Genomic DNA, 15,812 nt, shown 5'->3' on the forward strand with positions numbered 1-15,812 from the left:
ACGGTCTGAATTCCAATTTGAGTTCAGACCTGCAGCCAACTTAGAACGCTAGAAATAATGGAAAAAGGAAGGGGGAAGCAATAAATGGATGCGTTCCTAGCGGCCCCCTATGAGTTTTCCCCAGAGCCCTGGGGAAGGAAATTAAGAGAGCTGTTGAAACGCAAACCTCCTCCCCCCACACACCCCTCAATAACAATGGAATTAGTATTGTGCTTGTGGGGAATTTGTTAAAGGGATTCCAAATATTGTTTGTTTAAATTTAAGTCAAAATAAGGGAAGGAGAATTCACCAATGGAGTTTTCTAACCTGCTATCTGCTGAGAGCCAAACCTGATACGTCTTCAAGAGCTGAGACCAAGTTAAGACTGGATCTCCTAGCAAGAGGGGGCGTGTCAAGTTTGGCTACTTGGTCTCAAGAGCAGGCAGGCAGAGAAAATCCATTGGTGGATTCTCCATCTCCTGTACTGGAGAATATATGTAAACAGGTTGCAGAAGACACCCTTCAGCTGGACTTACTTATTTTTCAGTGGCTATATATATCTTTTCAGTTGTATTAGGCAAAATTCCGACAAAGTTCTTCTATACCAGTGGTTCTCAATCTTTCTAATGCTGTGACCCCATAATACAGTTCCCCGTGTTGTGGTGACCCCCAGGGGTGTGGCCAAGTGGGTGTGGCCACCAATAAGAGGGAGTAGGACAGCTAAGGAAAAGGGAAAAAAATGGCGGACAGCGTGGTTTGGCGACCCCCGTGAAATGGTCGTTCGACCCCAAATGGGATCCCGACCCACAGGTTGAGAACCACTGTTCTATACATATACCAGGAAAAAGCAATCATAGCATAACTAATAATAACAAGAAATTATTTTTGTTGTTCTTGTTAAATGAAAAATTTAAGAGTTGCATTTAAGATATCTACTATTATGCAGCCTGGATATTTAGTATTCAGGGTCCCCAACTGCAGCCTGTTCAACAGATTTGGAAAAATTAATGTACTTAATACACACACACACACACACACACACACACACACACACATCAGTCACAATTTCACTGATACTCTGTAATATACTGCACACATAGAGTTTCAATGAAATGACAATACTGAGGATGTTCAGATGAGAATTCAGATCCATTTGCAAAGTAATTTGAGGTTGTCCTGTGATCAGTTAACCTAATTATGGGAGCTTCAAACTATGCTTGGTCTCTTTCTGTAAGAGATTTTGTTTGGAAAACTGTTTGGAAAGTATACATTTCTAACCAGCAATTGTCACTGTAGAAATGGGAGAGATTTGCATTTGGGATGAAGCTGAGAGATGGAATAAGGTACTTGTGGTTGGCTACAAGATGAACATTAATAGACTCTATTAATTTGTTGCTCAGGAAGAATAAATTACAATTACAATTGGCAAGCATTGCAGACCAGTGAAAGTGCCCAGTCTAGTTGCAACCTGGGTGCTAAAAGTTTAGAACAGCCCACATAAATTCTGTTTCATTTTAATAAAAAAAATCAGAAGTCTTGGGTGTGGGAATGACCTGTCTTTCTTCCATACATGTAATTTACTAGATCAAGTGAATTTACTTTTTATAGGGGAGATTTTTTTTTTAAAAAAAACCAATTTATAGCAGAAATCATATTGCTCAATTCTTATATCTGATTCAGCATAACCCATAGAATATTTGTATACACATAACTAAGGGTAGTTTAATGCAGATTGCACAAGAATTCAAATGTAGATAACAATTTTTAACTGGAAAGTGTATCGTGGATGAGCTCACAAAAGGACTGCCATGGAAAGTGTCTCTTCAAAAGATAGCTATCAAGAAGCATATGGCACAAGAGATAAGATTGATAAGGTAGACATAATTATAAACACCCTCCCACACAGACACAATTTTACTTACAAAGAATGCTTACAAAAGCCCATGCAAACTTTCCATGTATTTAACCCACTTAAAAATTAAATAGACCCCACAGTAGGCATCTATAGATAGGTTTAAACAAAGAGTAGAAGGAAAAACATGGTATCTTGGATGGACATTAATATTTCTTGAAGTAAAATCACTGAAAGAAATACTGTGCTATGAGCAAATGAGACTAATCATAGCCTTACACATTCATTAAAATTTTTGAAAAGCTGGTTCTACCATTACAGATAATAGGAACAGAGGGGATTCAATTAGCTTATATTCCAGAATTAGTATTATGGTGCTGTTACAAGTAGTTCTCACTTACTAAAAACACTTGGGACTGATAGCTCAGTCACTATACCACAGTGATTAAGTGAAATGTCACGTGACTGTGCCAACTTATGATGTCAGTTTGGGCTGTAGTAGTTAAGCAAATCATTGTGTGTCATTAAATGCAATGTCACATGACAGCAATTTGTGACTTCCTGCTCACTTCCCCATTGAATCTGCTTGCTGGTAGCCATCTGGGAAAGTTGCAAATGGAACTGTCCTGCAAGTGGCAGGACAGTGCATGTATCTCCACCTGCACAAACAACAGGCAAGCATGTGCATGCGCACTCCATTTGCACATGCAGCAGGTGCACATACCTGCACAAACAGGCAAGCATGTGCATGCGCACTCCATTTGCACATGCAGCAGGTGCGCATACTCACCGCTCACGCAGATAAGAGTTGTGCATGCATTTGCCTGCCGCTCGTGCAGAACCATCCCCTCCCTCCCCCACCGGTCTGCAAAGCCGAAAAGGTTGGAGAACTCTGCTCTAAGCGGTTTTACAAAGTCAGCTTATTGCCCCTAACAATCTGGGATCTCATTTTATTGACTTTGAAAAAATGGAAGTCCTGGCAGTCGTCAGAATTAACCTGCAATACTGCATTCTAACCATTGCCCCACCATGGCGAAGTCAATACATGGTTTAGTTTTGGCTTAACCTATTCTGTAAACCTGACTACTATGGCTTGTAAACTGTGATTAAGCAAATCTTAGCTTACTGTATCCAGTCTGATATTTTTCTAAATTTCATTTCTTTATTATGCTGAATTAATGAAAGAAAAGAAGAAGGTCCACAAGTAGACTTTCACAATGGCTGACAGGCTTCATGGAATAATATCTCTCATGAAGTCGGGAAAGAGATTAAATAACCCCCTACCAACTGTTGGACCAAATTTTGATCACATAACTATGGGGATGCAGCAAAAGTCATAAGTGTGAAAAATGGTCGTTAAGTCACTTTTTTTCAATGTCCTCATAACTTTGAATGGTCACTAAATGGCTGTAAGTCAAGGACTACCTGTATGCATATCCCCACACAGCTTTGACATTGGATCTGAGAATTAGAGGGTCAAAGATGATTGTCACTCTTAATTACTAGCTGAAATTCATATTTTTTCCAGCAAGAATAACTCTTAAGGTAACGCCAGTGTTTAATCTACATGAAAGATAGGCAAGCATCAGATAAAAACTATTTGTCTTTTCTTACAAAGAATAAGAGATGAACAGAAAAAGTATCAAAGGAAAAAATTTGAGATCAAAATAGCAACAAACTATTAATAGCATCAAGGTAACATGAGTCTAGGAGGTTGACTTTAGTATTGTAATAAGTGCCCTGTTTAGCAAACATTTGAAATTACAATGGTGCTAACAAAAGGAACTTTATGATTGGCATTTGCAACAATGACTATTGCAATGTCCTTACAGTCTCATGAAATTTGGGTGTTTTACATTTAGTGGACATTTGTAACTATTATGGTATCCCAGTCATGTGATCAAGATTCTGGTGCTTCACAGCTACCTTCTGAGAAGCAGTCAATGGAGAAGCTGGCAGTAAAATCACAAGTCATGGTCATGTGATGTCTTGCTTAATAAATGTGCAGAAGTCAAGTCATAAATCAGCACAGTCAAACATGATTTTTCACTTAAATGAACACAGCGCTTAGCAACAGACTTATCAATCTCAATTGTAATTGTTAAGCAAAGACTGCCTGTATTTACATTGAAGGGGTCTGTTTTCCATTGGAAAATCCCACTTCCTTCTGTTTCTCTTTAATCTGGCTTCCACTTGCCCTGATGGCAAGGCTAAGATAGAAGTTTTATTGTGAGGATATGTCCTCAATAACCAGCAACCAAATTGCCTCAGAGGCAGGAAAAGGAAGCTGTGGAGATGACGGAACTACTGTCCATCCTTTTCTACAAATGAATTTTTCTCCTTGGTAGAAGGGGATAGGACAATGTTTCTCAACCTTGGCAACTTTACGATGTGTGGACTTCAACTCCCAGAATTCTCCAGCTAGCAATGCTAGCTGGAGAATTTTGGGAGTTGAAGTCCACACATCGTAAAGTTGCCAGGGTTGAGAAACACTGGGATAGGAGATATTTTGAAACTGATCAATATTCACATGTAGGGGGAACTAACTTGCGTGTCTCAGGGTAAAGCCTGGCAAATAGGTAAATAAATGTAGGCTTCAGCCCTAGAGCCGGCAGAGGGGCAAATCAGTCTTCCAAAAGGTAGCAATTAAAACCGGGGCGCCGTAGAATCTCCTGCATCGGCAGTCTTGTCCATATCCTGTGCACGTTTCCTGGAAGTCGCCACGACTGGATCCAAAAATCTAATTACTGTATTGCGAAGAATTAAAGCAGCTTCAGCTGAAAACGCTTCCTCCCAAAAAGGCTTTTCGATTCCCAGTTACAGCTGCAAAGCAATACTGTAAATACTCCAGCTTCCCCTTCCCTTCGACCCAAAGCTTTCGTGATCCCTCGGCCGAAAGGCTGGAACAAGAAGAGAAGGGGGCGCTGCCTCGAGAGAGAGGTAGTCCTGCTAGCTGAAGGAAGTGCCTGTTTCCACTTCGACCTGGAAGTGAAAGGAGGTGCCGGTCGAGCGGAGGCCAACCCCGATTTGGGGGACCGATCGCTTGCCTCGGTTCTGGCATCGCCAGTGTGGCCATGTCCCAAGGAGTCAGGCCAGAAGAGGCAGAGGCAGGCAGCAGCCTCCGGAAACATCGGAGCCACAGTGAATTGCTGCCCAGTTGCAGCTCCCAGACAAACCATAAAGGGCAGGATCGGAAGGAGCAAAAGAGAAATAAGCGGATGGTGCAGCAAATTCAACAGATCCAACATCTGGAGTCCTTGTAAGCAGATCCTCTTCGCCGGTCCCTTGACTTGTTTATTTCCTCTTCTCCCCACCCCCGAGCTTTCCTATGACCGTTAGTAACACGTAAACCTGTAAGGTAACCATGATACCTTTCCTAATCCAGTGCACAACTACATCTGGGTTGTGGTTTTGAGGAGATCATCATAGGCTGAGAGACAAATTCTGTCCTTTCCACTGAATCCACATCGCTGGGTTTCACTTACCTCCTAATCAAGGTTGTCCATCTGTCTGGCACTTTCTTAAGAGGGGTCCTTGGTGCTCTCTGAGCTTTGTTTTCTTGCAGACTTTTCATTACCAAAACTAGGTAAAAACATCAGTAAGGAGTGGGGTTTACTCTCAGTTTCTTAAGAAAAAGCATGAGACTCGGATGATCAACCCCCATCCCCCCTGCAACTAGCAGCCTATTAAGGTCTTAGTGCCCATCTCAAGTTAACTATCCACTTCTGAGTTGCACACATAGGTAGAGCAGCACAGGAAAAACAGCTATTGCTGGATGATTCAGATAAGCAAAAGTGAATCATCCAGATCTACAACGGATCTAAAAAGTCTTGAAGACACCCAACAAAGAAACCTGAAAAGCTATCCCACCCCCAAAAATACCATAATCATTCACATTCTGACTATGAATCAATGGTATCCATATAGTACTACTCTGGTAGCTACTTGAAAGAGTCTTCAAACCAAGAATTATGCTAAATTATTACTGTCCATTTTTAAACTATTCATTTGTCTAGAATATTCAAAGGTATCCATATTGGCAAAAGTCACTGACCTTGTGCTAAGGAATTTTATTTCTTAATTCTATGCTGCGTGGGATAAATCTCTTTCCTGCCATTCAGTTCATTAGACCACGACTCCAGATTTTAGAGTTTTGAGAAAAAATGCCCTGCTGTCCAGTGTTTTCATACTATGCACACTTAAGTTTTATTGTTGTATTTGTTTTTTACTCATAAATCACAGTGTTCTATAACAAGAACACTCATTGTTGGCCTTATTTTATTGTTCTTTTATAAAAAGCAGGTGGGATCAATACTTTTTAAAGCAATTTTGTGGTAGAAGTGCTATGTGCCAGTTAGTTCTGGCCTGAAGTATGTGCAAATCGTTACATATTAGCTATTTGATGCATTCGGCCATTCTACTTTTGTTTTAAATTTATTTTATTAAGATATAGTACTCATTCACCCAGGAAATTCTGGCAAGCCTTTCAAATCTCATACTGGAAATAATAAATTAAGTAGGTGTAATGTGAGTAATAAACATTTTATGACTTTGTCATTTGTGCTAGTGGAAAGAAAGTTTTTTTTCTTTTGAAGGCAGCTACATTCCAAGAAAAAACCTAATATGTTTCTATCATAGTGAACAGCTTGGAGAGAACTCTTTACATGGTTGAGACTACTCTTTTTTTTTTATTCATTACAATGACACTTTCTTCAATTTTCCAAAATCGTTCATATTATTTGCCAAGTAAGGCAAATAAAAAATACTTTTAAAGAAAGTATCCTTCTGTTTTTTGTGGCAACTAAAAAGTCATCATTACTTAGTTTTTTTTTAAAAAAAGAAAAATTACTAAAGAAATATTTTCAATCTATTTTTCAGCTATGAGAAACTTCCTCCAGGGCTAATTAAGGTAGGTGAGAGGGCTATAAATAATATCTTTTTAAAGAAAATATAACAGATATAATGTAAATGTTCTTCAAATTATCACTAAATAGTCTGTGTGGTTGTTTATGCCCTGAGATCCATTTTTGTCTATAGAACTATAAGTGCTTACTTTTACATTTGAGTTTGAAGTAAAATGCATCCATCAGGTTTCATTTAAAACATCACTGGGCAACCTTTTCAATGTAAAATGCAACATTTGATTCTATATGGCATGAGAGTAACTTCAGCTGTCTGGACAGCTTCAGGTTCAAACACATACAATTAATGACATACAGTATGCATGTCCATTCAGGAGGGGACTAATAATAATCAGTATCTTGTTGAAAGTAGGTACTTTTCTGCAACCATTAGAAGCAAAAAACTAACAATATTCTGAATTGTTGCTAGTGCAAAGTGCTTCATCTTCTACTTTCCAGCAATCCTGTGTTAACAATCCCTAGTTGTTGATGAGTCAGCTTCAAGGAAGTATTAGCCCATGATTTCAAAATACTACTCTGTCTATAAAAAAAATCTTGCCCACTTATTTATCTTTATAGCTTTAATGGATTTCTTTTCCTTCTTTTGCAGGAAGATGAGACTAAACCAGAAGACTGCATTCCTGATGTACCTGGCAATGAAAATGCACGACAATTTTTAGCACATGCTCCAACCAAAGGATTATGGATGCCTTTAGGAAAAGAGGTCAAGGTTATGCAATGTAAATGGAGCATCTAAATTTTGGAGATTCTGTAATAAATGCAACAATAGGGTTAGTTGGTGAGAATAGGAGAGAAAATTTTCTTTAACAATTATCATTTTTTCCAAATGAAGATAATTAATGCTTTTTGCTTTATAATAAATATTTTTATACTGGTCTGTTTCAAAAATATTGCAGATTTAATTATTATTAATTTCATTTCTAATATGTCTTTTATCAGTACTTTCATGAATAGAATAACTTAAAATATTCATAGCATTTAGGGAAAGGAGAGACTAAAGGGCAAAGGAACGTGTACTGCCAAACCAGAAGAACTAACTTAGAAACAGTATAAATGCTCAGAATGTGCACTCGGTGCAAGCAGATGGATACGGTTGAGAGCTGGAAAATCTGTGAGGATGCAGCATGGCATGTTTATAATCAATTGATTTGTAGTCAAGAAAAGTAGGAGAGTTGAAAAAAAGCTATTGGTTACTGTTTCCTATACTGCATGCTTACTTTTAAATAAATGTGTAGGATTGTGCTATGAATATCCAATCCTATTTGAATGTGAGGAATGTGCCTAGTGCTATCACTAGGAGGAATAATCTAATTTTTTTTTGTGGGGTCTTAATTCAGCTATTTACCTGATTTTTTTTTAAACAGAAAAATATGCTGTTAGTTTTTAATGTTATGGAAATCTGACAACTCAGAGATTGGAACATATTTTTCCCATAAGAGCTTAGACCAAAGGCCAATGAGATACATCCAGGAAATTTATCTAACCACCTTTGAAAGCAATCCTTGGTAGCAGCCAGGAGCTCTGATTATAACATATTCCACAATGTTATTGAATAATTGTACATTATGGAAAAAGTTAATATTTTTACGAACTTATCAGTACAGGGATTCATAGCAATTAATTGTTGTGGATAACTTCTAACATTGCTAGAAACATCTCCATATTTTCCATGCCACACATTAATTTGTATTTTTCAGTTGTGTTGCCTAATTGTTACCTCAACTTTAAGCTAAGAAGCCCCAATTTCTTTAGCTCCTGAATCATTTTGGTCACATATCTCTAGAACTGGGAACCTAATCAAAACAAATCAGTCTTGAGGAGGACTGGTGTAAAGATACAAACGTGAACTAAGTTCTTCAGACTTTCCATATATTGCCTTTAGAAAGCAAGAAGATAGTGCTGTATAATTACATGAGGATAAATAAATAATTGGTTTTGATTTTACGATGGTGTGTGTGTGTATGTGCGCACTTTTGTAAAAAAGTTCTGGATAGAATATAATTTTTCAGTGTTAATCTCTTTCTCAAGGCTGGAGATGTAAACGATATGGACACCGAACAGGAGATAAAGAATGTCCTTTCTTCATCAAAGGCAACCAAAAATTAGAACAATTCAGAGTGGTAAGTAGTGTGAATTGTGCCATAATTTACTCTAAATGATCACATGAGAAAAATGTTAAATTAAGGCATCTGATTTTTCCTTGTTAATTCTAGATAATGTTAACATAATTCTGCAAAATATGATATGCTAATGTTAATCTTTCCTGCGGCACTTTCCTAGGAATAAAACAGAGGCAGTGTCAGCAGAGAATAAGTCGGAGTTAATTTCCTTTCTCTTGCCAGTTTGCCTTAGCCAACCACTACATGTTCAGGATCATTCCAAGACATGTTGCATTGGAAAACAAATACTAAACATATAGGTAGTTTTCTTGGGCAGAAACATTATTGATAATATGCCCTTTAACTACAATAATTGCTTATGCCAGTGGTTCTCAACCTGTGGTCCATGGATCCCTAGGGGACCGTGAAACCCTGAAGAAATATTATGATTTAAATCTTGAGTTAAATCTTGGTGGTCCATGGCCACAAAAGGTATTTAAAGGGGGTCTGTGGTAAAGAAAAATTTGAGAACCACTGGATTATGCTGTTATTCTCCTCCACTTTCTTTCCCCATCCAGCATTTGGGAATACTGTATGCCTTGCATCAAAATCCACAAAAGGGAAAATGAAGATATTTTATTGGGACTAGGTATGCTTTAAAACAAATTCAGAAGAAAGGCTTCAAACCTCATGTAGAGCAGCAAATTTCCAAAAAATTCTTGGGCTGTTTAATTGAATTTCAAAGAAGTATAATGCTTCTGTAATTCCTGAAGCACTTTGAATTACTTTAAAAGCAAAGGCGGTCCCATTATTTATGTACTATTTATTTCAATGTTCATCCTCAAATAAGCCTATGCAAATAAATCCACTGCATTTTATACAGATTCCATACCTAGAAACCGAGATGGCAAATCATATTAAACGCAAGTGATTAGATAAGTATCTATTTATAAAGTGTTAGGCTATTTATGCATTTAGAATTGATGTACACATTAGAGATATAAATTCTCTATCCAGTCATTTTGAACTAACTGCAAGCTGGAAAATGCAAGTAAACATTTGACAATTAATCATATAAAAATATTGCAGCTGTTAACTTTGCTTTGAATTTCACTCTTTTACATCCTTACATTTCAGTTTTGGTATTTATAGTTTTAAAATTTAGGAATAATGCTGAAAATGACACATTTGGGGTTTTTTTTTTTTGGGTTGTCCATGATGGTCTAAGATCTGACTCCAAAACAGGAGTTCAAAGAAGGATAGGTACAATTGTATAATAGGAAAAGGGTTTAATAAACTATTAATGCATATAAAGGAGACAGGATTTGAATTTTATCAAACTGAAATTTTTTACCTGAACTAATCCTTTGATTGGGAGCTATTAAGATGATTCATAAGTTATATTTTACACCTAAGATAGCCATACAATCTGTCCCTAACAACCTGCATGAAGCAAAAGAGTGTAGAGATAAAAAAAAATCACTGCATGGGACCACTCTCCAAAATAGGCTGACAAAATTGTTTTGCTTGTGTCCATAGACTGATGGGGAGGACGTGATAGGCAGCCTTGACTAGCAATCTATACCATGCTATTTTGAGAACTCCAGAACTTCTGCAAAAGTTGCCAGTGACTCTTTCCAACAACATTTGGTAATGTGGTTTGCCATCACAATTTGGGTCAGTAGGGTTAGAAGTTTTAATGTTTCCTCATCTTTGTTAACACTTGTTATGTTTGTATCCCATCCACAGCACCCTACATGGGATTCAAGTGACAATCTTCATCAGGAAAAAGGTTGCCACTCCTGTGTAGGAAATGCCATTGATTTTATTGTACAGACCTTCTAATAAGCCCTTCAGATATATTTGGATTACAGTCCCGGGATTTTCAAGGGAATTTTAATCCAACTCCATCTGGAGGGCATCATGTTGAAAATTTAAAAAGTTGTAAGAATTTTGGTTGGACATGAAGCTTTCTTTCCTCTCTAAGGCACATGAAGACCCCATGTATGATATAATAAGAGAAAATAAACGCTATGAAAAAGATATGAGGTAAGTTTAGATCTCTTTTAAACAATTATGATGAAAATGATGATAGCAATACTTCACAAATTTCCAAATATTTTATGACCATTATAAGAAAGCTTAGTAATATAATCCCCAAGTTTGAAGCTGAGAGATGGTGACTTGCCAGAGTGAGAATGCCCTGTGAGATATGAATCAAGAAAATTGCCAGCCATCTGTTATGACAACTACTTCATTTCACATGTTTTCGGCAGAGAAAAAAACAATGACTTCTTAATTATAAAGAACCTCTTTTACTTCTAATGTAATAGTTGCTAAGTTTTTGTTTTAATGTGATATCCAAATGAAATGAAACCTGCCCAAGCAAATAACATTTGACATTGCCTTTTAATGCACTTAGGATAGAACAATTAAAACGGTTGCTGGAAGACTCCACATCAGATGAAGATAGCAGCAGTGACAGTTCCAGTCCCTCGGGGAGTCAGGTGAAGCACAAGAAGAAGAAAAAGAAAAAAGAAAAGAAGAAAAAAAAGAAAAAGAGAAAACACCGGTCTTCTAAATCAAGCAAGAAGTCTGAATCAGATTGAGATGGTTGCCTTTGTGTCAATAAGATGTAAAAGATCCAAAGAACATTCCTTTATTTCTGTTTTATCTGCATGCTCTACCTTTCTTGTGTTGGAAAATAACAACAAAAAACCCCAAGAAAGGTTATTTTGTATCTGTGTGAGATGCTGCTAAAAAAACGTGCTTCTATGTACACACCGACATGAATGCATGCACAGATTCTTTTTAACTATTTTTGTAAAAGGTCCCTCCGCCCTTTTTTTAGCTACTAAAACTTTAACAATCAGTGTAGGAAAGGGAAAACCATCAATAGGAAAGTTCCAAAAATAACTCCCAAGATTACACAAATATCTTTTCATCAAAACTTGGTAACATTTAGCCAAAAGTATCCCTTTAGTAGCATATCACCAAAGTGTTTGCAGTATGGCAGAAGTCCCAGCCTTTACTGAAGGAAGCCTAATGGACAATATGCAAAGGCAAATGAATGGCAAAGGGGCTGGGTATGGGCTTCACCCTTAACTGCCTCCATCTAAACTTTGCTCTAAAAGTGGCTTTCTATAAAGGGATGAAGCACAATACAACTATCATTATCTACCACAATACAAGAATATATTTTATAACTTATTTTCAGATGTACTTTATTGTAAAGCTGCATAATTTATCACCCATCCTCCAGCTGCATCTGACATAATAGGAATGGCTCCACAGAATTCTATAAGATTAGAAATAGAGTCTGGGGAATTGTAAAACAATCTTTAGATCACACATTTTGAAGATCCAGTTTTACTGATAATAAAGCACACATAAATACAACTTATTTTTAAATGTCCATTTCCTTACCAATTCCTAGAAAAGTGCTTGAAAAATTAAAAAATGTTTTTTGTCAAGTAACCATGCATGTTGTGTTGCTTTTTGACGGTGGAGAACATTCAGGAAATGGTTAAAAATTGATTACATTATATTATGGCACTCTAAGTTTGATTTTTTCTTAGACAGAAAAACAATATTGGAAGGATAGGCGTATTAATTGTGGCATATTTGTTCTGCCCAATAAAATAACTGTTTATTCATCTGTATTACTTTTTATTTAATTAAAAAGTAATAAAAAAACTATAATTTTGGATCAAAATCTTAGATAGCTGTGATGTAGAGCAAAGAAAAACATTTTTGTTGCATCGGCACTTTGTCATCAAAACTGTAGCATGCTGGTTCCTTTAGATGAGGGGTGTCAAACTGTCGGCCCGCGGGCCAGATGCATCAAAGCGAAACCTCGCCCACCCTATTGCCAGCTATGGCAAAAAAAGTCACGATATATTGCAACACATCACGTGACATTGCCAGTTTGACACCCCTGCTTTAGATGGCTGAATGCAAAATACCTGGCTTCATCTACACCTGTTCATGTCTTCATCTCTTCCCATTTATCAAGGACTGAAAGCTTAATTATCTTTGAAAGCAAAGGATTGATAGGGAGTATAAAGCAATTTGAGCCATTATTTTCAATAACAGTTTGTAATACTAAGGATTAGCTGGATAACGAGTCATTATCATGCACATAAACTCAACCCGACACCTCCATTTTAATCTGTTTATTCTGCAGCATGTTCCATAAATAGAGCTAGCTAGAATCATCCTTAGAATGGAGATGTAGAAAAAGAATGAATCTGATTCAAGGCTTCCTATTCTATTGTCTGTTGCTGAAGCGGAATAATGAAGACTTTGTGCCCTTTTAAGCATGAAAATTGTTCAGTTCCATTTAAGAAAATACATCGATATGTTCATCCATAATATAGCCTTAGTTATGCTAAGACGACACTATAGCATAACTTCTTTTAATGTGGGAATTACAATTCTACTAGGATGTACTCTGACCGAATACTAAATTGCATCCAATTAAAGTTAAATATATTTTATGAAATTTCCTCCTATGAAATTTTCTAACTGCCATGTTAAAAATTACAATTTAAAGGCAACTTAAATTCTGAGACTACATTCAAATCTACAGGGTCTGCATATTTCTTTAAAGCCTTGGTTTATGCAACCATGATGTGAGTTTTATTTAGATAGAGTCTATAGTTTATCTTATTTAAAAGAAATTATCTTGGTGTCCCTTCAGGATCACTGCAGAAAAAAGTAGGGAGCATTGTTTCTCAAAACTTGATATTATTTAAAGTTAATGCTTTTTAAACTAAATTGTGATTCCTACTGACCTTTATATTTCTCAGATGATGCTTTATCCATTCTTTGAGAATAAGTTTTACATTAGAAATTCTTCACACATCCTATTAGTGCAATTTCAATTTTATTTAAACATTGTGTGAAATGTGTGTGTCCAAATTCATTTTTTTGGACATTTTACAATGTGAACTCAGGAATCCTTAAACTGATTTGCTTCAAAAAAAAAATACGATTCCTTTAAACAATACAAGCAAATATTTGCACTTCCATAATGCTGATTATCATTGTCTTCTTTTATTTTTTATAGGGTGGTTTCTTTGGTTCACACCCTGCACAAAAGGAAAACATAATATTAGACAACACAGCTCTTTTTAATAAAAAATAGTTTGCAAATGGATAATATTCAGGGCTGTTGAGAATAACCATATGCAAATTTGTCTGCCAAGTTTTAAAGCTTCTACAAACCACTACAGTATAACCATTACGAAGGAACATCTTAACTAGGTAGGATGATAAAGCATTTCAAATATTTAAAATATCTACATGGCATACACCTAGCATAATAAGTTTATATTACTTATGAACAAATCTATATAAGAAAAAGCCATATATGAATAGCATTCAAATACTGCCCAGCTGGTAAAAATTAGGACATCATGGAACTTAAATAAGTTAGAGGCACGAAGTGAAAAGATTGGGATCCAGCCTAAGATTCTTTTAAGATTTTTCTTTAAAGTGTGGAGAATTCAGACCTATAACCTTCAGTGTGATTTGTCTGAGACAAATCTTTCTGTATGACAGCTGAACAGGTAATAATTATAGATACTAGAACAGTGCACAGCAACACAAAGCAATCAGTGTAACTACCTAGTAAAATGTGTGCCAAAGATACAAACATCCTGACTATATCTTAGGAAAAGCCCACTTGGGTATTCAGTCTCAAATGCTGTTAATACTTGTTGTACTATAGCAGTCCGTGGTAGTGGACATAAGCAGGCATGATGCTCAGCAATATATGAGAGTGTCAGATTTTTCTAAGGATAAACAGTTTAGATCAAACAGGAATCTTCCTTGGCACTTCAGCTAGACTTAAGTTGTATAAAGGATGCAAATAACCTGTTATCTTTCCTTGGCAAGGCTGTGTATGTATTGCATACAGAGGTATTTCACTGACTATATAGTCAATACAATTGATATTTTACTAATTATGATCTATGTTTTTATTATACACATCTTTCAAAGAGGAGCAGAAACATCCTATGCAAAAAATATTCCATTGTGGTTTTCCAGTTCTGTGAACCCACAATTTTCATTTGTAGCACTAGTTCTAAAATTCCTATGTGCTGAATATTATTGGACTTCCATATATTGCTTAGAGCATTCAAATAGAAATGATTTGAAAAGTGAATTTAAGAGTTTATCTCTTTATTACTAGATAGCTTGGTGACATAATGCACTTACCCTTGTGATACATAGTTTTAGGTTTCTCCCGTTCTTCAGCAGTTTCACACCTTGTGTCTCTGCGTTTATGAGGAGGCTTATGCCCTCCTTTCTTCTTTGGACAGTCCATATACATATCATCAGAAGCAAAAGGGAATACTTCCAGGATATCTGTTACAAATGAAATAATTTTATTCATTCATTTTATTTACTCTGCGCCTAAAACTTAATCCCTTCTATCATTTCCCATTTTTAAGTTACTTTGCTTGCGAAGACATCTGTACCGCACACCTCATTCTTTAAGAATGGCTTTTCAAATTCACTATACAAGATAACAGATATTTTCTCAGGATATGCACGAGCAGCTAGAGAATTGTGACTGGCTGAGATTCCCAATTGAGTTTTACACGATATCCAAAATTCATGTTTGATCTGAGCAGCATTGAAATTGCTTTATGTATAATACCTCAGCATTCAAATGAACTTGCCTTTTTTTTTTGCTTGCACAAATTGCCACTTTGCTTTAAAATGTGGAATCAATTGCCACTGAGTTAAAGAAAAATAGTTGAAGTCATGTTAATAAATAGATGAATGCAGTACATTTTTATTTTAAACAATAGACCATACCTTTCTCTTTTGTAGCAGTAGGTGAGAGATCACCAGGTTTTAGGCTGGCAGATCTAGGTCTAGCACCACTTTTCATCCAGTATTCATCAGGTCCAGTCCTTCTATTTTCGTCTTGTAACCATCCTGATC

The 15,812-nt window shown here is 36.4% G+C and overlaps 2 protein-coding genes across 2 annotated transcripts in view; one reads left to right on the top strand and one right to left on the bottom strand.

The window, feature by feature from the left end:
- Positions 1-4,803: 4,803 nt before the first annotated feature.
- On the top strand, positions 4,804-12,334 carry RP9 (RP9 pre-mRNA splicing factor). Its single transcript, XM_039336831.1, has 6 exons — positions 4,804-5,090; positions 6,710-6,740; positions 7,343-7,472; positions 8,782-8,873; positions 10,840-10,901; positions 11,275-12,334. The coding sequence occupies exons 1-6, from the start codon at positions 4,906-4,908 to the stop codon at positions 11,459-11,461; spliced, it is 687 nt and encodes a 228-aa protein (XP_039192765.1). The 5' UTR covers positions 4,804-4,905; the 3' UTR covers positions 11,462-12,334.
- A 312-nt stretch (positions 12,335-12,646) lies between these two features.
- LOC120305051 overlaps positions 12,647-15,812 on the bottom strand; it is a 32,352-nt gene continuing 29,186 nt past the window's right edge. Inside the window, exons 4-6 of the mRNA XM_039336358.1 lie at positions 15,684-15,806; positions 15,078-15,227; positions 12,647-13,945 (exon numbers count right to left, since the gene is read on the bottom strand). Coding sequence (XP_039192292.1) covers positions 13,911-13,945; positions 15,078-15,227; positions 15,684-15,806 — 308 coding nt within the window. The 3' untranslated portion in view covers positions 12,647-13,910. The remainder of the gene's footprint in view (positions 13,946-15,077; positions 15,228-15,683; positions 15,807-15,812) is intronic.

The sequence above is a fragment of the Crotalus tigris genome, unplaced genomic scaffold (assembly GCF_016545835.1).
Source record: "Crotalus tigris isolate CLP2741 ecotype Arizona unplaced genomic scaffold, ASM1654583v1 scf7180000017666.379230911805:20528666, whole genome shotgun sequence".
Taxonomy (NCBI): domain Eukaryota; kingdom Metazoa; phylum Chordata; class Lepidosauria; order Squamata; family Viperidae; genus Crotalus; species Crotalus tigris.